Source organism: Brugia malayi (assembly GCF_000002995.4).
Source record: "Brugia malayi strain FR3 genome assembly, contig: Bm_037, whole genome shotgun sequence".
In the NCBI taxonomy this organism is placed as follows: Eukaryota; Metazoa; Nematoda; class Chromadorea; order Rhabditida; family Onchocercidae; genus Brugia; species Brugia malayi.
The window spans coordinates 21,539-45,078 of NW_025062311.1; the positions used below are offsets into that span (position 1 = coordinate 21,539).

At 25.6% G+C, this 23,540-nt stretch overlaps 6 protein-coding genes across 7 annotated transcripts; 5 read left to right on the plus strand and 1 right to left on the minus strand.

Moving 5' to 3' along the window:
• Positions 1–826: 826 nt before the first annotated feature.
• Bm17171 (Uncharacterized protein) lies at positions 827–2,525 on the plus strand (the record flags this gene model as incomplete). Its single annotated transcript, XM_043082950.1, has 3 exons — positions 827–894; positions 1,091–1,167; positions 2,470–2,525. 3 exons carry the CDS (start codon positions 827–829, stop codon positions 2,523–2,525), a joined length of 201 nt encoding a protein of 66 aa, XP_042938884.1.
• A 9,698-nt stretch (positions 2,526–12,223) lies between these two features.
• Positions 12,224–14,008, plus strand: Bm7903 (Uncharacterized protein; the record flags this gene model as incomplete). The annotated part of the gene is made up of 5 exons (XM_001892459.2): positions 12,224–12,327; positions 12,938–13,253; positions 13,533–13,601; positions 13,696–13,767; positions 13,919–14,008. 5 exons carry the CDS (start codon positions 12,224–12,226, stop codon positions 14,006–14,008), a joined length of 651 nt encoding a protein of 216 aa, XP_001892494.1.
• Positions 14,009–16,945: 2,937 nt separating this feature from the next.
• On the plus strand, positions 16,946–17,122 carry Bm7904 (Uncharacterized protein; the record flags this gene model as incomplete). Its single annotated transcript, XM_043082951.1, has 1 exon — positions 16,946–17,122. One exon carries the CDS (start codon positions 16,946–16,948, stop codon positions 17,120–17,122), a length of 177 nt encoding a protein of 58 aa, XP_042938885.1.
• On the minus strand, positions 17,005–21,142 carry Bm17172 (Uncharacterized protein; the record flags this gene model as incomplete). 2 transcript variants are annotated; one of them, XM_043082952.1, is made up of 2 exons in its annotated part: positions 17,005–17,111; positions 19,905–20,601. In XM_043082952.1, 2 exons carry the CDS (start codon positions 20,599–20,601, stop codon positions 17,005–17,007), a joined length of 804 nt encoding a protein of 267 aa, XP_042938886.1. The 2 variants fall into 2 exon arrangements, with proteins under 2 accessions (XP_042938886.1, XP_042938888.1); XM_043082954.1 differs by lacking the exon at positions 17,005–17,111 and adding an exon at positions 20,987–21,142 and having other exon boundaries at positions 19,852–20,604.
• On the plus strand, positions 19,269–19,713 carry Bm17173 (Uncharacterized protein; the record flags this gene model as incomplete). Its single annotated transcript, XM_043082953.1, has 2 exons — positions 19,269–19,361; positions 19,555–19,713. The coding sequence occupies 2 exons, from the start codon at positions 19,269–19,271 to the stop codon at positions 19,711–19,713; spliced, it is 252 nt and encodes an 83-aa protein (XP_042938887.1).
• A 513-nt stretch (positions 21,143–21,655) lies between the features above and the next one.
• Bm17174 (Uncharacterized protein) lies at positions 21,656–22,191 on the plus strand (the record flags this gene model as incomplete). The annotated part of the gene is made up of 2 exons (XM_043082955.1): positions 21,656–21,787; positions 22,009–22,191. 2 exons carry the CDS (start codon positions 21,656–21,658, stop codon positions 22,189–22,191), a joined length of 315 nt encoding a protein of 104 aa, XP_042938889.1.
• Positions 22,192–23,540: the final 1,349 nt, after the last annotated feature.

A 23,540-nucleotide genomic window follows, 5' to 3' on the forward strand; every position in this document is an offset into this window, starting at 1 on the left:
AGTTATCTAATAAAAAGTAGAAGTATAATAGCGCTTTTTAATATTCATATTATTATTTATATCTCACTGTCATTAAGATAAATCAACAATTTTTTTCTTCACTCCTAAATAATTTTTCTTCATTTAATACTTATTTTTTATCTTAGATAATTTTTTTTTTACTTTTTTATTTAATTTATTCCTTATTTAACACAAAAAGAAAAATAAAAAGATATTCAAAATTTCTCAAAAATATACTTTTCAATTAATTGGAAATGGTTGAAAATAAATGTAGATGAGCTTTTTCTTTCTCTTGTAAATTTTTCTTCGAATAAAATAGATAAAACATTTTGCTTCAGATTTTTTGAGAAATGTTATCATTTGAAATAAATTGATGAATTAATTGTAAATAACGTAATGAATACACTTTTTTCTTTCAGCTGTCACCTTTGTTTTGTTTTTGCTTTTATTTTCAGCAAAAGCGATCGATTTTGCAAAAATTTTTGAGTCATTTTTAACAGATACAAAGGAAAATTTTAATTTTTAATTTACCAGAAATATTGGGAATTTGTAATCGACTTAGTTGTGAGAATATTTACAAAGCTATTGATGTATTTAGAAAAAGTGAAGTTTTTATTAACTTTCAGGTATTTTGCATGGTTTGTTTTTCGCTCATTTTTTTCTTTTTTTAAATTTATTTACATAATGATTCACACAATCACATAATGACTAATATACTCTTTTTGAATAATTGTGAATCATTTTTGTGCTTCTGATTTTAATATTGTAAAGAAATTCCAAATCTGAAAAGAATATAAATTATTGCAGATGGGATAGAAAATTCTTGATGATCTTATTTCAAATCCTGATTTCATTGCGTAATTCATCAATAGAGCAAGTGGAGCTAAAGGATAGGTAATATTACTTGCTAGTAAATCATCAAAAAATAATGCTAAAGGTATATTTCAATTATTTATTGTTTTGATGATTTATTAGTAAGCATTTTTTACAAAGAAAAGATGTTTTTCAAATATATGAAATAAAAAATTTTTTAAAGCTAGCTTTTTACAGAAATTGGTTTACAAGATGGCGATATTGGCATCAATTTCAGCAAAATGATTGAAAATGATAATAGTAGTTATGGTAGTAAATTCGAGAAATCAAAAAAACCAAAAGATGTCGTGAGAGGTTTGTTGGTTGATATTAGAATTGTTTGCAATACAGTAGAAGGATTAACAAGCCTTTATTTTTCGCAAACGTAGTATTAATAAACAGAGCAGTAAAAGGAGAGAAGAGACTTATAATAAAGAAGATCGGAGGAATTGATATTGGTTAACAGAAAGTAGTCGACAATAATGATAACTATGAAACCTTTTGTTTATTAGAATTGAATTTATATGAGTGAGGATTGGGCGTGTCTAAGATAAAATCATGTGCGTTAAGAATTGGAAGTGTTTACAATAAATTTTACTCAAAATCTCATGAGTAATAAATCATGAGGATTGCAAGTGTTTACAAAACTATGAAACTAAAAATGATTAATTAATTTTTATTAAAAATTATATATTTATTTTTTTTTTTTTAGATAAATTTTTTTGCGAAATTATAATTCGCGACAAAAGAAGAAATAAGCTAGGACGGATGTGTTAAGATTAGTATGTTTAAATATATATAAATTAATGGTTATTTAATAAAAAATGAACAGAAATAATGAGCTAAATAATAGATATTGATGGAAAAATAATATATATTAAAAAGTAGTAGATAGATTAATAATGTTTTTTAGAAATAAAATATTCAACAAATAAAAAATTATCCAATAAAATATAGTACGAAATGATGAATAAATTCAATGTTCATAACTAATTTTAGGTTGAAAGTGGTTGTATATTGTTGATGTTGAGAACAGATATTGATGATATTGAGAACTATATTGCGATAACGGAAACAACTATGATAGCATCATTAATATAAACCAGAATACAATCTATTATTCCGGACTTAGATCTAATATTATTTGAAATTTCTGAAAATATTGATTAAGTTGAGCAGACAAAAACAATAATTGGTGCTATCACCGATTCAGACAAAAATTTCAGACAAAAATTTCAGAGTATACTTCTTCATTTCCTTTTCGTTTTTTAATTTTATTGTTTTGTATGTATTTATTCTTATTTTATTTTGTTAAATATTACATTTTATTCCTATAAATTTATGATTTTTTAAAATCATGAAGAAAAAGAAAAGCGACGAATAAATTCTCGTCAAATTTATGAAATTTGAAATTTTCCAAAATGATAAAATTATTGTAAATTTTATCAGTGTAAAATAAGTTAATAACATATTATATTAATTTTTTCTATTAATAGCAAATTAATGACAAAAAATGTTGATTTTTGATCTAACTATTAGATATAACTATTATAAAACTCTTAACAGATTTGTTAAGAAACACTAATTTAACTGTTGCAACAATACCTTAATTTTTAGCCTACAAACCACTGTTTCAACTCTTCGATGACTACGACGTCCTTATATCACCATAACTTATAGACCTGTCATTGAAGATGAACTGGAATAAATTGATAAACAAACAATAACAACTCATATTCTACTTGGATTAGTATAAATGCAAAAAAATCACTCACTAAATCAACAACATGAAATTTCCGTGAAGATAGTGATCATTATGCTACGTATTACGATGATGTAAGAGGTTAATATTAGTTTTGCATAATTCATAAAAAAATCAAGAACTTTGAAATTTCAATACTCCTAAAAATATAAAAGTCTCAATAGTTCTAGAATCAAAACTTCTATAATTTATTAATTTTGAATGTAATATTTTGCAAAAAAATCAATGAAGAAGGAAAAACTATAAATAAATTCTTGTTAAGTATATAAAATTTTGAATTATTCCAAAATAATAAAGTTAAATTTTATGAATTGTAAGAAAAATTTATCAATATAAAAAGTTAAAAACACATTACATTAATTTTTTCTATTAATAGCAAATTAATAGTAAAATATATTGATTTATGATCTGAATAACTATCAGAATATCTGAGATATTTCAAATGTTTCAATCATTCATTTTAACAAATGCAAAATTTGTCACTTAAGCAAATTTGAGAGTTCAAGGATAATAATTGTTTTCGCATTTGAATAAGAAAAACTAGAGTTCAAGAGTAATAATTACTCCAGTATTTGGACGAGACAGAGTGTCAGGATTCAAGGTAATAATTGTTCACCGTATCTGAACAAAAACAGGGTTTTGATTTGAGATGGAATATACAATTTTTTCCCCCAATATAATGTCATACAAATAAATTGAACTATTGCAAATAATTAAGAAATGAATTTTAAAATTTTTGCAAATAATGGATAAAAAAATATAAATAAACATTTAAAATATATATATATATAAGCAAACGTTACTTTCCCTATTTATTACTAAAATATTAACTACCATATTTCATTGTTATTAAATTGCAGCCAATTAGGACAATAAGAGATATTATCAGCAATGATAAATGATTTATCGGATAATGATATCAAAGAAGAAAACAAAAAAAAAAAAGGAAAAAAGAAAAACGTGCATATATCAAATTAATGAATAAAATTTGATGAGTTTAATTTAGCAAATTCCAAAAGATATAGCAAACTATCACAGCACCTTATTTCATCCACAATTAATAGCCAAATAAATTCAAAGTTTTGCTAATGTGAAGTGAGAGAAAGAGGAAGAAGGAGAAAGAGAGGGAAAGAAAGACAAAGAAAGAGTTTGTTAAATCTTTTTCAGAAAATAAAAATCCGAGAATTTCTCAAAGAATTCATTATACGAAGAAAATTAATTGAATGCTGTTTTAATTAGTAATGTAAATTGAAAAATAAGAATGGTAAAAACAAATAATGTAAATGAATGAATAAAGAATGTAAAGTTAATGTTAGTTTTATTATTTTTATTTTCTCTTATCATTATTATTACTAGTTTTCTCGCAAAAAATTTTGTCTCCGAAAAATAAAAATGTTCAATTCAATTTTCGACAACAAATTAGAATTATTGAAACTCAATCAGGACTTAATGTCCTTTGATTCAATTTGACTTTATTAACTAAATATTTACTAAAAGTTGTTTGTATTATTATTTATTATTATCACTATTATTAATTATTATTATATTATTACTATTATTATTAATGTCATTACTAATATTATTAATATATTTTATCAAATAATAATTCTTTCTTTCTTTTTGCTCTCACATACACTTATTTTTTTTATTATTTTTAAAATTACATTTTTATTAAAAGTTTTCCACATATTTTTAAAATTATATTTTCATTGAAAGATTGTTAAATTTTTCTGAAAAATTTGAAACTCTGATGAATATAATACACTAGGGAAATTTTTGTTTTTATTTTTTTATGAAAGTGTGAACTATTTAATTATTCATTATATTTATTCCACTTAAGATTTTCATTGATGATCACAATTTATTGTATTTTTCAAGCAAAATATTTGTTGTAGATTTGGTGGAGAAAGAATGATGGTAAATTGATAATTTATTCGAAACAATAAGAAAATTATATCGCTCGGCAGCGAAGACTATTTACCTTTTCTTATTAATCCTATCGCAGAAAAGCGAGTATCTCTACATCTATGCCGAGTAAGTGAGAAATTATTAATTGTAAAAATTATTGAGTATAAAAATGTTTTCGGCAGCATATTTTTAAATAGATATTATAAGAATATTTGATCAAATTATACAAATTTGGATAGAAATTTAATAGTAATGCTATTAAATTACAGATATTCTTAAATTATAAACATTCTCAAAAATTTTTAATTTAAAAGTAAATTTAATAAATATTTTTTTAATACTAGCGATCACTGGCTCGTTTACAACATTTTTCTCTCTGCTCATTCTACTTCTTTTTCTATTCTTCATTTGTTTTATTGCAGCACAAGATGCAGCAGGTGTGACAGTACATATCAGTTATCAAAAAATATTACAAATGGTGCGGAACTAATCAATATGCATCCTAATAATAATAAAGTTCTTATTATTGTTTTCTCTATTACTCGCATAATTTATATAATTTAAAAATTTAAAATTTTCCGAAAAAAAATTTTAAGTGCTTTAGTTAAAGTTGCTTTAGTTTTTTTAATATATTTTATCTTTTCATCTTTGATTCAATACTTACGTTCATTTTTTTCCTCTGATTTTTAGTCAGCGGAAGAAATATCATGCAAAGATACAGCAGTGACGAATCAGAGTCGTGAAAATTCTGAAAGCAATGAAAATAATAGTAGCAATATTGCGAACTGAGAAAAGATTCAAAATCTTAAATATATTAACTATAGCCTTTCTTATGAATTCATCTGGCAAGGTTATATGTTTTTTATTCTTATGTGATCAGCAAATATTTTTCTAAATCTAAGATTTGTATTAAAGTTTTCGTGGATCTTTGAAGATTCGTACTGTTTGTATTTTTGATTGTTCTTTACAACAGTTGCTATTTTTTCTTCTTTTTGTTTTTAGGGCCGCAAAACGATAAACAAAAAGCAGTGATGGAAGTATTAAAGCATGTTTGGGAAGGATATAAAAAATATGCTTGTGGATATGATCATTTGAAGCCGGTTACGAAGTCTTATAATGATTGGTTTGATTTAAAATTGACAATTGTTGATTTGATATCAACTGTTGTTGATATCAACTGCCATTATTATGGAACTTCATGTAGTAAGTTTTACGAAATCTTTTAAATATCATAAATTATAAGTTACAACTATACATATGAAGGAAAAGTATTGTGATAAAAAAAAGTTAAAAAAGGAAATTTTATTTTAGAAAAGCTTTTTACGTTTTATTTTATTATTAAGAATACGAAGAAGGAAGAAAATGGATTGCTGAATCGTTGTCGTTTGAGAAGAATTGTTTTGTGAGTTCTTCGAAACAACTATATGCGTATTTGGTGGTTTATTAAGTGGTGATCAAATGTTTATTCATCGTGCTCACGATCTTGGTTCTGGACTTACTGCAGCTTATGCAACCTTATCTCCTATTCCATCAGCGACGTTAGCCTTACGAATATTTTTATTTCTTTGTTGTAATTTTATATGCAAGCATCTTATTATTAGACTATATTTTTAGCTAATGACAAAAGTTAGTCATCATGATTGAAAACTGCTTAGCAATAACTTATTTAATTCTTAAAAGATATTTAATTTGTTATATAATAAAGTGCAATTATATTTCTAATAATATAGATAACATAGATCTCATAAATTATGTTCTTTTCTAAATTATTTCTGGACATCTTTTTTTGGAAGACTTTTTATGCAAAATATAACCATTTCATAACAACATTCCGTATACCTTTAACTTTTGATTATCATATCACATTGTGTTGTTTGCGTAAGTAGATTTGATTTTGACTAATGACCTATTGTCTTTTAAAATTTTATAACACGTTAAACAGTTCATGCGCACTGTTTTTACTGATAACGCAATCAGTCAAATGATATGTTTTGCATAATGTGAAATGTATCTATTTTGAAGTCATTAGCAATAATTTCAGACAATTGTCCTGCATATTTTTTAAGTGTTTTTTAGGGAAGCAGGGCAACGATCATGGAATACTTATTGTTCTTTTCCTGAAGTAACCAGCATTCAGTTAGAATTGGGAGATCTTTCTCAAGTAATTAACAACAACACTTATAAAGTAAGTTTTATTTATCTTGTAGCTTTAGGGTTAACTTAGAATTGCAATTTTTATTTGGAAATTAAATGAAATGAATTAAGTTAATTTTTTTATATTCATAACTATATATATATATGTAGTGATTCTTGCATTTCGAACATCCGAGCATATACACAACGAAGGTTGTCTTGAATATGGTGAACTTTGATATATTATTAGTCCAGTGACAAGATGATTTAAAGATGATTGATTGTGTCCTTTTTGTTACTTTAACTTAAATATTCTATTACTTGTTTTTCATCTTGAATGTAAATTATGTAAGTAGCTGTTTGGAAAATTATTTTATGTAGAAAATGCATTATTTTTGTTTTATTTAGAGCAAATAATCATTATTATGGGTGCAGGAGTAAATAGCTATTATGAATATTTATTGAAGCAATGGCTACAAGCCGGCAAACAGTTGATTGGTAAAATTGCACGATAAGATAATTTTAAAAAAGTAATAATATAATAAAAACTATAATAAAAGCTTACTTTAATATTGCCTTTTTACATATAATCTCGCTTGTTTGGGTTGGGAAATAATTACAATTAGTTAATGGCAACAGTGGAAACCAGTTTATTTGAAACCTCTAAAATTTTTTTTTTTTGTTACCAATCTATATATTTAGCTTTTCAATACAATAAATGTTCTATTTTCGAGAGGACCTGCCATTTAAGTCTCTTAAATTTTTATAATCTTTAATTGAATTGTAATTTTGGATATTATGTCGCAGAATTTCAGTACTTCATGTTCTTTCTAAGTCTTTATAACTTTTCAATATCGGATCAAATTGTTTGATGCAATAAAACAGTGCCAGTTATTTCCTTTATTCACCTCAAATATGACCTCAAATACTGGTCTTCTTCAAATTCGTTATAATTTGTCTTTATAATTTTTTTGATTTTCAAAGAAAAAAGTTATGCAGGTTCCTTATCCATATAGATTGATAATTCAATAGTTACATGTTGCATCTTTACCGCTTGACGTATCTCTTATTTTTATTACCAATTTTTTAACAACTTTAATTTAATTATGTCAAATTTGGTGAGCTTTTTGCCATCTATTCTTTTTCTTCTAATTAGTTGAATTTTAACCGTTAAAATAATTAGCATATTGAAGTTAGATATTTTTTTACAAGTAAAAATGTTTCGTTTTTAATCATTCCTTACATTATATTGCTTTACAATTTGCTCAATTTGGTAATTTTTTTATCACAAAACCGTCCTTATTCTTCAACGGTTCATTCAACGATCTTCTTTTTTCTCTCCCGTTTTATGTTTATCTAATAATTTTTGGCGTGTTAATTAATTGCAAAAAGCAATATATAAATGTGTGACAAATTTTTTGCCCAATGAATACTATAAATCTAAGCATTAAATGAGTATATTTGCATGTATAAGTGATAATAGATTGACTTTACGTATTGTTTAGTATTATCTAAAAAAAGTTATAATATAATATTGAAAACACATTTAGTGATAGACAATAAATTCTGAATGTTAAACTTTTCATAATAAAATATGCTTAATGTATAATTAAGTAGAAAAATCATAATCAAAAGAGCTTTGAGAATTGGCTATTGATATGTGATTTATAGAGTGTTAAAATAATCTTCATAAATTTGATTCTATGTTTTTTATTATATTAAAGTATTAAAACGTCTATTTATTATTATTATAGTTAGTTTAATTTTTTGATGTTTGTTTTACAATAAATTAGGTTTTTATAAAAAGAAAAAGATTTGCCAACTTCAGTGTACTAATTTTTGCATTTTTATTTCATAAGCAAGCTAAAAGTTTTTTTTTTTCTTTTTTGTCCTTTTATTTTAATTAGATAATATTAAGATATGAATTTTTTTTTGTTGTTGTTGATAAAAATGAATTTTTTTGTTATCTAATTTAAAAAAAAATGATAATTAAAATAAATAAAAGAAAAGCAACAAATGAAAACTCATTTAAAAAAATAAAAGTAAAAAAATAATAACAAAATAGAGTATTATAAATAAATAAATAAAATAAAAAACAATAACAAAAATAAATGAAGTTATTTTATAAATAGATTTGTAACCAAAAAAAGAAAGATCAGTTTTTGTTTTTTTATATCCATGCTATTTGAAATTATTTATACTTATTTAACGACATTCACCAAATAAAATTTATTTATATTTTTTCTAATCTTAATTATAAAGAAAAGTTGCAGTAGGATTGATTGCAAAGTACTTCATTAGTGTAATTTGCCATTTCATTTGTAATTTTCTATTATTAACAGTTTAATTTTCTTTAAATGACATAATTATATCATAAGTAAATGATTTTTAATAATGCTTTGTTGTAATCTTTTATTCAAATATGTTTTTGTTTCAAATCCATAATTTAAAAATAAAATATCTGAATGCATATTATTAATTTTTATGAGATGTATCAATGATAAATTATTCTTTTTTTGTCTTATTTTTATAAAATTTACAATCCGAGCTATGGTAACACAGCTTACTAACTATTAATTAGCAGATTTCATAGAACAGATAAATAAATTCATAGAAGCTTCCAAATCTCTCTTTTAATTCTAAATTTTGCTAGGCCAAAATTTATTTCCTGAATTATTTATTTCAGTTATAACAACTAACTAAAAGATATTCCAAAAAAAAAAAAAGAGGAAATAGCAGTGATGGTACATAAAAATTCTTACATATTTATAAATTTTAATCAAAATTCAAGTATTTACTGGAATTCAGTTTGGATAGTTAAATTATTCCAAAAAAGGAGAAAAAAGATAACCATGAAATTTTATGAAAAATATAATTTCATATATAAGGATTGCTATCCAATGAATAGAAAATATTTATTGAAGAAAAGAATGAATTTTCATTAAAAAATAAATAATAGCAATAATTAGATGAGTGTAAAATTTAATGGTAATTTAATAAAATTAAAATATACTTATAAATTAAGAAACTATAAAACAAAAATAATGACAATAATGATAATAATAATAGTAGCAAACAATAATATTAATAGTGTTGGTAATAATAATGGTAGCAGTAATAAATGATAATAATGATAATATTTTATAAAAAGCAAACAGCGGGCCTAATTTTAACAATAAATGCAGTCATTGTTATTTCAATGCAAATTATTATGATCATATATTTATGCCTATAATCGGTTTCATTTTATTTGTCCCTCTTGTCATTTGGACATTTATTGTTCTGCCGGATGTTTTTGCCGGATTACGCGAAAAATATAATTGGGTTAGATTAATTTCTAATATAACTAAATTTATAAAATTATCAAAATTATTTAATTATTTCTTTGCCCTTTGTAATTTTATGAAAAAATCCTTAAAAATTTTGTGTAATTTTATGAAAAAAGAAAAAAAATCTCCACAGAATGGAAAAATCCTTAAAAATTCAAAAAAATAGAATAACCCGAAAAAATTCCTAAAAATGATCTTTTTTTTCTTTTTCTCACTAACCATTTAAATGATTTCTTTACTGATTAATAATTCTTTTTATTTAAATATGATTAATAAAATGATGTATGTATTTGAAAATGCAATATAATACGTATATCTTAATATGTGTCTGTGCCTTCTTTACGTGTTATAATTCTAACTAATAGCTAGTTAGGGAAAAAAAAAAAGGTATATATGACATCAATAAAATTATAGATAAAGTAAAGAGTGTGGTTGATGAATAAATATTTTTAAATCATTTGAAATTATATATTTGTTTTAAATTAAAAATAATATATTACTATTTATGAATTATAGATAAGAAGAATAATGTGGTTCAGTGTTGGTTTATTAATATATCATAGCAACCTATCTTTATATCATGTTACATCGAAATTTAATTATTATTAATAATAAATATTATTAATAATTAAATTTCGATTAACAATATATTGCTATATAATTATTAAATAATGTAAATTTTTTAATAAATTATTCTTATTTTTTTAAATCTCTAATAAATAATGTTTAATTGTCAAGGCATTTACGTGGATTGCAGTATGCAATATGATTACAATGCATTCATGATAAATTGCTTATCAAATGAATTAATGATAATTCATATAATGGATACATGAAGATAACAACAAGAAATTATTATCATTTCAAATTGATTTCTTTCAATTAAATTTTTCATTAGAACAATATAATTAAACATATATATACTTTATTAAATCATATTCTTGATAAATGCGTTTACGTTACTCATAATACTTTTACATCGTGTAATACTAAATATTTTCCTAAATATTATAATAAATTTTGGTTTTTCTTTTTATACAATAACTATGCTTTAAATACTGTTCGTCCGAAAAAATATCATTTGATAAAAATTATTTTTTAATTTATGAAATTGGGTGAATATTAAATTGATAAAATTACGTTAATATATGGGCAATAAATTCACAAAAACGGATGATATATGTAAAGTATTAAAAGTACAATAATGATAAAAGTTGTCAATGAATTTTGATCGGAAATGATAGCGATCATTTCAGCGATGATTACAGAATGATAATACTGATGTCATCATCATGAGTATTATTTTCTTTGTGATATAATTTTATAAAATTTTTGATATAAAAATTTTTTACAATTTATTTTTTTAATAGAAAAATTTGCAACTTTAATTTTGATTTAGAATCTTTCACAGTGACATTATATTTTCACCTATTTTTAGCACTACAAAATTTTTATGTAATTTTATTAACTTGACAATAATTTGAATGTTCAAAACTAAATTTGCTACATTTACATTATAATCATAGCAGATAATTTTCTGAAACTTTGATTAACTATTTTAATTTGCTTTACAACTTAAATTATAAGATATAAGATACAATGTTCATTATAAATATTACATTATTAGTTGCCAAATTCTAAAAATTAATGTAATAAAAGCTTTTTAGGATTTGTAAAAAATATTTGATATACCATTATGTTAGCTATTTTTCTATAACATTTTTTAACAGAAAAGAATATCAATGCTGTTTAAATGTAACTTTATTATAAATTTTATTTCAAAAATTTTAATTAATGCTAAACTGCTGAAATATAATTAATATGAATTACTACGTCTAGAATTATTAATAATAAGCTATTAAATATGGATTATTCCAGCTAACAAAATAATAAAAACAATGAATAAATAAGTGATATTGAGAGATATTTATAAGTGAATTTGTTTGCTATCATCAAAATGTTTTGCAAAAAAAAAAAAAAGATAATATATGAAGAGTTTGAATATGATCGATAAAGTTATTTTTTCATTTGAGGATTGCTCATAACTGGTTGCTTCTTCCACTGCTCTTGCAACAATCTTTTCAGAAATATTTCATATCATTTGATTTTACATTTGGAAGTTTTTTTAAATAAAAGACTAAATTAAACAAATTATTTTTATTTTATGATTCATTAATTAATTAATTAATAACTCTAATTTAATCGAAATTTGTCAGAATAATAACTGGAAGAAGATAATATGGCTATTATCATAATGACTACTTCTATTCTATCATTACTGAGTAATATTATTGCACCAACACTGATCATTTTAAGTATTATACAATGTAATGCTAAAAAAAAGTTAGTTTTTGTCATAATTTCTAAAATTATAAGAAAATTGAAATTATTTTTAACAAGTTAGAATTATAATTATTTGTTGGCTTTTCAAAAAAATGATTTTTTTTAAAATTACATGTGTTTAAATGATTTTTTTATTTTAAAATTATATCCAAAAATTCTTTTTTTAAAAATTATTTTAAATTTTAAAAATTATTTTAAAGATCGATTTCAAATATTTCAGATTATAGAATTAAAATGCTCAAATTTTTAAAGCGATATTAAATTATTACAATTTTTCTAATTAATGCTTAGTAAGCATAAGCTAATAATCTAATAGGCTTTGAAAAAATAACTGTTTATAAGCATTAACAGTTGACAGTACTTTATTTTATAGCTCCTTCCTTCTTCTATTTCTCTTTTCTTTTCTTTCTCTCCTACTTCCTTCTTTGATTTTGATTAAGTTGAAAAACTGATTATTTTCAAAATTATTCAGAAGACGCATTCCGATTTCCGGTTTTGACTTGTGATCATGAAGAGGTGATGAAGCTATGGAAATATTCTTTTCTTACATAATCTCGCAATATTATCAAAAGTATATTACAGCACAGATTATCAATAACGAATATTTCAGTGATAAGCCACCGACACCAGTAGGAGATGTAGCCACTCCGATAGCTGCTGCTCCGGCAGCAGCTGCACAACCTACCGTGGAAAATAAAGGAGAAGAGAAGAAAGATGAGAAGAAGGAAGGGGAAGGTGAGAAGAAAAGCAAGAAATCAGAACAAGAAAAGAAAGACGGTGGAGATGGTGAGGGGGAGAAAAAGGGTAATGAAAAAAAGGAAAGTGAGGGTGAGAGGAAGGAAGAGGACAAAAAACAGGGCGAGGGTGATAAGAAAGAGGAAGGTAAAAAGAGTGAAGAGAAAAAGGAAGAAAAGAAAGAGGGAGAGGTAAGTAGTTTTTTTCGTTGTTTTGTGTCTTGAAATAGAGATTTTAATAGATTTTTTTTGAAATTGATCAATTCGAAATATCTCAATTATATTTAGGATTAAGTTCTGGTATTGTCCTTTGGCCTTTTGCAAACAATTATCAGCAATTCTTTGTTGCAGAATACTTGAAATGAGAAAATAATAGAGTACATAACAAAACAAATTCTTCAATTCCTATCGCTACAAGGTAAAGTGTCAGGGTAAGCGGAAGATCATATTTAATGGTTTAAATTTTTACAGGAAGAAAAAGGTGAAAAAAAGAATGGTTCCAAGAAAGAAAATTTTAAAAAGGAGGGATCAAAGAAAGAGGTAATGAGATTTTCAGTTTTCAATTTTCTATCTCTCATCCATTTATTTCATTTATGAATTAAAGAAAAAGAAAACAAATGAAAAAATAATTCAGAAAGAGAAAAAGGGTTCGAAGAAGGAAAGTTCTAAAAAAGAAGGGTCAAAGAAGGAAGGATCCAAGAAAGAAGTACATTTTTCTTTCTTTTTTTATTATTGGATTAAAATTACTTCCTAAATTATTGATTTCAATAATATAAAAATAAAAATTTAAGAAAAGAAATTTCTTTTTTAGGAAATAAAGGTTTGAGGAAAGAAATTCTTGTTTTTTCTTTTTTTAGGAAGGTGAAGGCGAAAAAAAGGAAGGGGAAAAGAAAGATGAAGAAAAGAAGGATGAGAAGAAAGATGAAGAGGAAAAGAAGGATGAATAAATAAATAAATTTTTTGGATTTGAAAAAAACAAAAAACAAAAAAAAAATTGGTGTACAAAATGATAATCTATCTCATAAAGTATAGAACAAAGTAATAATTTTAAAAGAGCAGTTAAATGATTCATAGCTTTCAAATGTTTTGAATCGTTTAATAGTTCTTTTACTAACAAAATTTCAAATAAAGCAAAAAGAATTCAATAAATTTATTTACACTCATTAAAATATTGTTGCATTTAAATTTAAATACAAATCTGAAAAATATTGTTCAAACTTCTATATTAAAAGTGATGAGACAACGTTAACAAATAATTTAATGAAATCTTTCAACTCAAGTTTTTTCCTAGTAATATTCAAATTAAGTAATACTTTAATATCAGTTTTATCATACTCTTTAAATTATTGGTGATTAATTTTCCTTTTCTTTTAATAATTAATCTTATTTCAATTTACCATATAATTCTGCTTAAAATATCTGTATAGAAACAATGCTAGTAAATTTAAAATAATGCTTAAATTATTGAATACAAAAAAACAATTAAATATGGATACTTTACAATTCACATTTACATTTATTCATTTCATACACTTCACATATGAATTGAATGTTTAAGAATCATAAGTCTATTTTACTATTTCTCTATTTTAGTAAGGAAAATTAAAAGCATAATGAAAAGATTATTTTCCAAATAGATAGTATATGAAACCATAAAAATTTGTAAAGTTTGTAAAAAATAAAAACATTGCATTGTCAAAATTGTCTCAATTGAATTAAATTCAATTTACATTAATTCTCAGTTTAGATAAATCAATTTGGAATTGATTAATCATATAAAATTTTTGTCGTTTCTCTTTTTTAATACTTAGGTTGCAGCATTTTTACGATATTATGCAGAAAAAAAAGAGAAAAATTTTAATTATTGTATAGCATTTAATGCGAAAACAATTAGTACAGCAGTTATAAAAAGGTAATATATTTGTTATTCTTATTAGAAGTACAATGAAAAGCAGAAGTCTGCATTCATTATCAAAGTGATTAATTGAGTTCTTATCATTTTGTATTTTTCTAAAATAATGTGAATTTGATAAATTAAATCGGAAATTTTAATAGGAAAGAAAATATGCTATTTTTGAAATAAATTATCGCTATCAAGTGAAGGAATGAAAAAGCATTCAAAAAAAGGTGTTATTATTAACTTTATCAGATAATATTGCGCACATGCAAAATTTTATCTATCTTTAACTTTTGTTTTATTTCATACTTTTTTTTCAAATACATTACTGATTTTTTTTCATGCTCACAACATATTCTAATATATTATGTTTATGGATAACGAAGAAAGAGTAGATAAAAAAGGAATTTAAAAATATTAATAATAATAATAATGGATGAATTGAAATTGGTTGAACCACTTATATTGTTGATTTTCCATTGTATTATTGCTATATGTTGCCGTAATTTATTGTATTAACTCCTCATGCAATTCATTTAAAAAAATTTTGCAAAAAATAAAAAAATCTAAATTAATTAATTTAATAATTGTAAGAATATATTGAGAAATATTCTCATTTAAATTTTCAATTATATGTGATAATATTCAATTATATATGATAATAAAAGAAGAATCTATTAATTTAGTGATTGTAAGAAATATATTGAGAAATATTTAAGTTTTCCATTACCTATAACAATATTTGTACTTATCTAGTCAATGAAATAGATAATCGCTGTAATGATAAAATCAAAATAATGGTCAAATAGCTACTTACTATCATTCAACGATAAGATTATTTGTACTTGTTATATCATTGTTTACTATGTTTTTTCTCATTGCTGACTTTGCTTTTTTAATTTTCGATTTTTCTACAAGAATTTCGTCAGAAAAAATAAACAAAAAGTTTATTAATTGTATTTATCAAAGAAAAAGTGATAATTTTATTAACTATCAATAAATATCAGTTGCAGTCATTAATTTTTTTTATTTTTTTGAAAATATTTACTTTAAAAGAAAGCCACAAAGGAACAAAAAGGAACGACTAATGAACAAGGTATGTTATTTTATAATTATTATGAATGTTTGTGGAACAATTTTTTTTTCATTCAGTTAATTTCATTAATTCTTTTTAAGACGAACAACTTATTAAATTAAATTTGATAATAGTACCATGTGACTAATTATGATTATTCAAATTATTGATATGATTATTCAAATTATTAGGATTATTCAAATTATTGATAATAACATATATATTAAAATGAAATTAAAATCTTCTTAGATAAATTTTTTCGAAACTGAAAATGCATTAATTTAATTTAATTCAATGATCTATTTAATGGTCGTGTGATATACATTAAAGGCAGAAGTTAATTTATCAAGTGAGTTTGAGATTTACTAAAATATATTGTTATAACAAATAATTCTAATAATTTTTAATAGTTGAGATGACAGCTAGCGGATAGTAATAAATCGAAAAATTTATTAAAAAAAAAAAAATAATAATAAAATTTATTAAAATAATTTGCAGGTGCGCAAGTAGGATTTTTCTGCTGCTGCAGCAAACAGAGATCAATTTAATCAAATAAGTTTTACTAAAATTTGAAATTATCCTTTTATTATAACCTTTTCTCTGTCAGTTTTTTTTTTGCATTGTTTGTCTATTAATAGGTAATTATTTAGGTTTTTTTGTGTACAATTTTTTTTTAGAGTGTGGTGCTGTCCCTTTGCAGAAGTACCAAAAGCACCTGGACAGGGAGATATAGTCCGGTGAGTTAGTTCACAAATTCATGATAATTCTAACACTCAAGAAAAAGAATTAATTCATGATGATTTTAATATTTGAAAAAATAAAATTTTGGTTACAAGCTAAATGATAAAATGATAATTTTTGAAGCTAAAATAATAACAAGATTTGGGCTTTTGCATCTTTTTAAGTGTTTAAATGATTTGCTCTTATATAATTTTACAAAGATTAATTTTAGGAACACATGACCCGAAGTATCAAACATCAGCTGGTGTAGATGGTGAAGTATTTGGTGAAGATAAAAAGAGAACTGCCGGCGCTGATACTGATGGTGGTGGCGGAGGACCACAGACACCACAAGTTGCTGAAACTTAATTAATTAATCATGCATTTTAGAACAATTTTTATGTTGAAAATAACCTGTTTTGAAATTTTTAATTAAACCAATATCATTAGAAAGGGAGCTTTTTAAAAAAATTTTTTAGGAACCTATGATCCAAACTATCAGACACTGGTTAGTGTAGGTGGTGAAATATTCGGTCAAGACAAAAGAAAGATATTGGTGGTGGTGATGGTGGTCTACAAGCTCCTATTAATAAAGATGGAAAAACTGGCACATTTGATCCTAATTATCAACTATGCAAATTTTATTATAATATTTTCCAATGTATGAGTAAATTTCATACAAAATACATCTAAAACTTTCATTCGTAACAATTTTTTAATTTTATTTTTAAAATTCCTTAATTTGCTAAATTTTATATCATTTATGTCAAATAAATTATAATTCAGACTTTAGCTGGAATTGGTGACAAGTGTCGTGAAAGGTTGTCTGTTGGTTGATATTCGAATTGTTGCAATACAGTAGGAAGATTAATAAACCTCAAACTTGGGTAATTAAACCTTTATTTAACATGAGGCAAATAATAGCGCTTTATACATATCGTACGGATGCTACACCGATTAACAAACACGTAAAGTAATGCAATAATATAAAAATGGTGAAATAATACGAAATTATAAAGTATTAGACGCATGCAAATATCACCCAAAACATAGAGCAAATGATGGTTATAGAAGGATTGATTGGTTTATATATAAGACTGATTTAATGAATGGAAATTAGATGGAAGAATTTCTATGGATGAAAAAACAAGATTGTTAACAATGTAATGATTTCCCTAAACAGTTTTGCAGGTGTTAATTATTTTTATCACATCTTATCGCTATTTAACAAGATTAGTTTTATTGTATGAAAGGAGGAAATAGATTAGTATGAGTCATAGCTGAATTACAAATGCAAAAATATTCGGAAATTGAATCATCAGGTGTGAGATGAATTTTGTAAATGTAAATTAGATTTAGGAATTAGATAAGAGGAATTTGTTAGTTTTGGATATAATAATTTAAATATTTCGTGACAGTTAGAAGTTTTTCGCGAAATTACAATTCGCGACACTCCCAAAGGGGAGAGAAATTGTTTTAAGAAATAATTTTGAGAGAGTGATTTTGAGGTATATAGTTAAATGTATGAAGTTTAATAGGTGGGATTTCTTCTTTAGTTAGAAATTGAGTGTGTTGTGCTTCTATAGGGAGAGTAATGATGGTAGTTTGATTTGAATTTCGTTTTGAAGTATTACAAAGGAGAGATTGAACTAATTTAAATTTCCACTTAATAATAATTAAAATAGTTAATAATGTCACGATTATTATACAGATAAAAATCAATTTCCAGTTTGTTATCAAGTTTTCAAATTCTTCTTGTATCGGTAGAACAATTTCATCGAATTCCCTTTCCATTTGTTTGATAATTTCTTCTCCTTCTTCAGAGATTTCTTGCCAAAAGAGTTCATCCTTCATTTGATGTGGTATTGAATTAATTGTTTTTTGGGTTTGATAATATAATTTTCCAATTCTAATAATATAAGCAAAATAATATAAGTTTCCAATTCTGCATTAATTCTTTCAATTTCAAATTTACTTATTAAATCTCCTTTGAATTCGATATTTTCGATTGCTGATTGTTCTGATTTGCAAGGAGCCACCATCAAATTTCCGTTAATTCTTTTAGCTATCACATCGTCTCTTTGAAGTATTAGTTTCGTGGCAAGGGTAGATTGCTGATTGATAGCCATTTGATCAAAAGTAATAGGTTATTTCTATTTTGGAAACTTCTCTGCTGTGTTTTCTTTGAGTGTTGAAGGAATTCTTGTCTTAGTGAATCAGAAAGGTATTGAAGTTTTACATTTTCAGGATCGTATTTTCTATCTGGAGACTTTTCCATCATCAATAGTTTATTTGTTACTCTTCGTTTGAATTTTGTAATAGAGTTCGAGTCATCTTCAATGTCTAGTTCAATAACTATATCGCCCTGCATTAAAATTGGAGAGGTGAATCTACAATTTTTGGTGTTTAATACAGGGGGGTTTTTACCAGTTATAAGCGATGCTTGTATCTCATCGATGATGAAGTGGTTGTTATACTTTGTAGCCTTGTATCTTCCGATCTTTCGATATAAACAATGATTGGTCGTATCATTGCTATTCCATGTGATAATGCTAGTATTCATTATGCATTCACCCATTTGTGTCGAACAGTCTTTTATATCTTCAAGGTTAGAGACTAACCTTCTTCCATCGTAGATGAGAATTTCTCCTTGAGTTAATATGAAGTTTGAGGTTGATTGACAGCTAACTCCTAACCATCCATAGGAATATTGTATTTCCTTATTAGTTATCCATTGATTAGGAGAACATTGAATCAGTCTAATTCCGTTCATTTGTTTTCGAACATTTAAATATCTGCAGAATTGTGAGGAAGTTGCGGTAGTAGACGTATGGTCTGACACTACCGATAGCGATATTCTGAGAAAAGCTTTCGTGCATACAGTCCGTGTAATGTTGCTACATTTTATAGCTGGTATTCTTACATGGGTGCGTGTGTACACATCACTTTGTGATATGTAGCATTTTTGTGAATAATTTCTTCACAATTCCATTTTTCAGGAATATTAAAGGGTACACCAGTAATCCAATTACAGCTATTGTTAGCTAATACTTGTCTTGGTATTAATGCCATCATCGTTATTAATGATAAAGTTTTTATCAGAAGATTAGACTTGTCTTTTGCAAAGACTGTAGTCTGTGATTTTTAGCACTTCTGGTTCGTCGAGCAATGGGTTCTTCTGGTTCATCTTCCACTCTTTCTTCTTTATCTTCAGTAGCATCTATTTCCATAGGATAAAGCATATTTATTGATCGATCGATTTGTTTTCCATTCGGTAATTGTATTGTTGCACTCCTTATTTTTCCATCCCATCCTCGATTAATTTTTATTATCCTTGCCAATTTCCATACACCACGAGGTATTTCTGGTTCATTTAGTAATACTATCTCATTTTCATGTGGTACTCTTTTTTCTACTATTCTAGGTGATTTTAATTCTCTCTGTGTGCGTTCTCTAAGACTTATAAGATATTCTTCTTTCCACAACTTCCAAAAGACATCTAATGTGTTAAGAGTGGTAGTCCAATACTTGACTAATTTATCTTTAGTCTTTATTGTATAAGGGGTATATTCATCTTGATGACTATCATAATTTATTGGTAGATCTAATGAAGCCATAGGTGATATAAAATCAATTGGACGAATGATTCTGTAGTCGTCAAACCCTACATAAGTTAATGGACGGGTATTAAGGATTCCTTCTATTTCAACTATTAATGTTATTAATTCTCCTTCCTTTGGTAGTTTTCTTCCTATTGCTCTTCTTAATGCCCTTTTTGTGAGTCCTGTAAGTCTTTCATATACACCACCCCCCCATGGTGCTCTTGGTATAGTATTTTTCCATATCATACCCTAGCCAAAAAGTTAGCGTTTTCTTCCATAATGATTTTGAATACCAGTTGAAATTGGCTTGCATTATCGCTTAATATTAATTTTGGATATCCACGTCGAGCGATAAATCTTCTTAAAACATGTGAAAAATTCTCGGCAGATAAATTCTCCGCCATTTCAAGATGCACCGCTCTGGTAGTGAAGCACGTAAAAGTGCTATCCATCTTTTGACTAGACCAGTATTAGATTTTGACTGAAAGAGGACCCATATAATCAAGGCCGACTTGTTCGAAGGTCCTGGATCGTTTTACTCGTGTTTGTGGTAACTTGGCATCGCTGGCAGTTTAAACGGTTTAGCTTTCCAGCGAATGCAATAACAGCATAGGTTTATGATTCGTTTTACAGCAGCTCTTCCTTTCGGTATCCAATATTTTCGTCTTAATTCAGCTAACGTATGTGCAATACCTGCGTGATATAATTCATTATGCTTGTGTAAAATAATAAGATCAGTAGTATAATTATGATCCGGTAAATATACAGGATATTTGCTTTCGTCCATTAATTCTGAATTTTCCAGTCGGCTCCATCACGTCAATCACGATCATTGCAATCACGACCCCAATCACGATTGTATATGCTTTAGTACCATGTATCCATTAATTGTGAATCACGATTGTATATGCCTGAGTATCATGTATCCATTAATTGTGAATCACGATTGTATATGCCTGAGTATCATGCATCCATTAATTGTGAATCACGATTGTATATTTCAGAGTATCATGTATCCATTAATTGTGAATCACGATTGTATATGCTTTAGTACCATGTATCCATTAATTGTGAATCACGATTGTATATGCTTTAGTACCATGTATCCCATTAATTGTGAATCACGATTGTATATGCCTGAGTATCATGTATTCATTAATTGTGAATCACGATTGTATATGCCTGTGTATCATGAATCCATTAATTGTCAATCACGATTGTGTTTGCCTGAGTATCATGTATCCGTTAATTGTGAATCACGATTGTATATATCAGAGTATATTGTGAATCACGATTGTATATGCCTGGCTATCATGTATCCATTAATTGTGAATCACGATTGTATATGCCTGAGTATCATGTATCCATTAATCGTGAATCACGATTGTGTATGTCAGAGTATCATGAATCATTAATTGTCAATCACGATTGTGTATGCCTGAGTATCATGCATCCATTAATTGTGAATCACGATTGTATATTTCAGAGTATCATGTATCCATTAATTGTGAATCACGATTGTATATGCTTTAGTACCATGTATCCATTAATTGTGAATCACGATTGTATATGTCAGAGCATATTGTGAATCACGATTGTATATGCCTGAGTATCATGCATCCATTAATTGTGAATCACGATTGTATATTTCAGAGTATCATGTATCCATTAATTGTGAATCACGATTGTATATACCTGAGTATCATGTATCCATTAATTGTGAATCACGATTGTATATGCCTGGAGTATCATGCATCCATTAATTGTGAATCACGATTGTATATTTCAGAGTATCATGTATCCATTAATTGTGAATCACGATTGTATATGCTTTAGTACCATGTATCCATTAATTGTGAATCACGATTGTATATGCCTGAGTATCATGTATTCATTAATTGTGAATCACGATTGTATATTTCAGAGTATCATGTATCCATTAATTGTGAATCACGATTGTATATGTCAGAGTATCATGCATCCATTAATTGTGAATCACGATTGTATATTTCAGAGTATCATGTATCCATTAATTGTGAATCACGATTGTATATACCTGAGTATCATGTATCCATTAATTGTGAATCACGATTGTATATGCCTGAGTATCATGCATCCATTAATTGTGAATCACGATTGTATATTTCAGAGTATCATGTATCCATTAATTGTGAATCACGATTGTATATGCTTTAGTACCATGTATCCATTAATTGTGAATCACGATTGTATATGCCTGAGTATCATGTATTCATTAATTGTGAATCACGATTGTATATTTCAGAGTATCATGTATCCATTAATTGTGAATCACGATTGTATATGTCAGAGTATCATGTATTCATTAATTGTGAATCACGATTGTATATGCCTGAGTATCATGTATCCATTAATTGTGAATCACGAGTGTATATGTCAGAGTATATTGTGAATCACGATTGTATATGCCTGTGTATCATGAATCCAAATGTCTTCTAGTGATATTGTTATATCAGCTGCGAAGTGACATGAATTAAAAAAAATGCCTTCTAGTGATATTGTAATGTTTGCAGAGAAATGGTATGAGTTAATGAATTAATCAAAACGTCTTCTAGTGATATTGTTATATTGGCAGAGAAATGGTATGAGTTAATGAATTAATCAAAATGTCTTCTAGTGATATTGTTATATTTGCAGAGAAATGGTATGAGTTAATGAAATAATCAAAATGTCTTCTAGTGATATTGTTATATTTGCAGAGAAATGGTATGAGTTAATGAATTAATCAAAATGTCTTCTAGTGATATTGTTATATTTGCAGAGAAATGGTATGAGTTAATGAATTAATCAAAATGTCTTCTAGTGATATTGTTTTATCAGTAGAGAAGTGGCATGAATTGATCGAAATGTCTTCTAGTGATATTGTTATATCACCAGCGAAGTGACATGAAAAAAAAAAAATGTCTGCTAGTGATATTGTTTAATCTGTAGAGAAATGGTATGAGTAAATGAATTAATCAAAATGTCTCCAATTGATCTTGTTATATTGGTTATAAATGGTATGAGTTAATGAAATAATCAAAATGCCATCTAGTGATATTGTTATGTTTGCAGAGAAATGGTATGAGTTAATGAATTAATCAAAATGTCTTCAAGTGATATTGTTATATTTGCAGAGAAATGGTATGAGTTAATGAATTAATCAA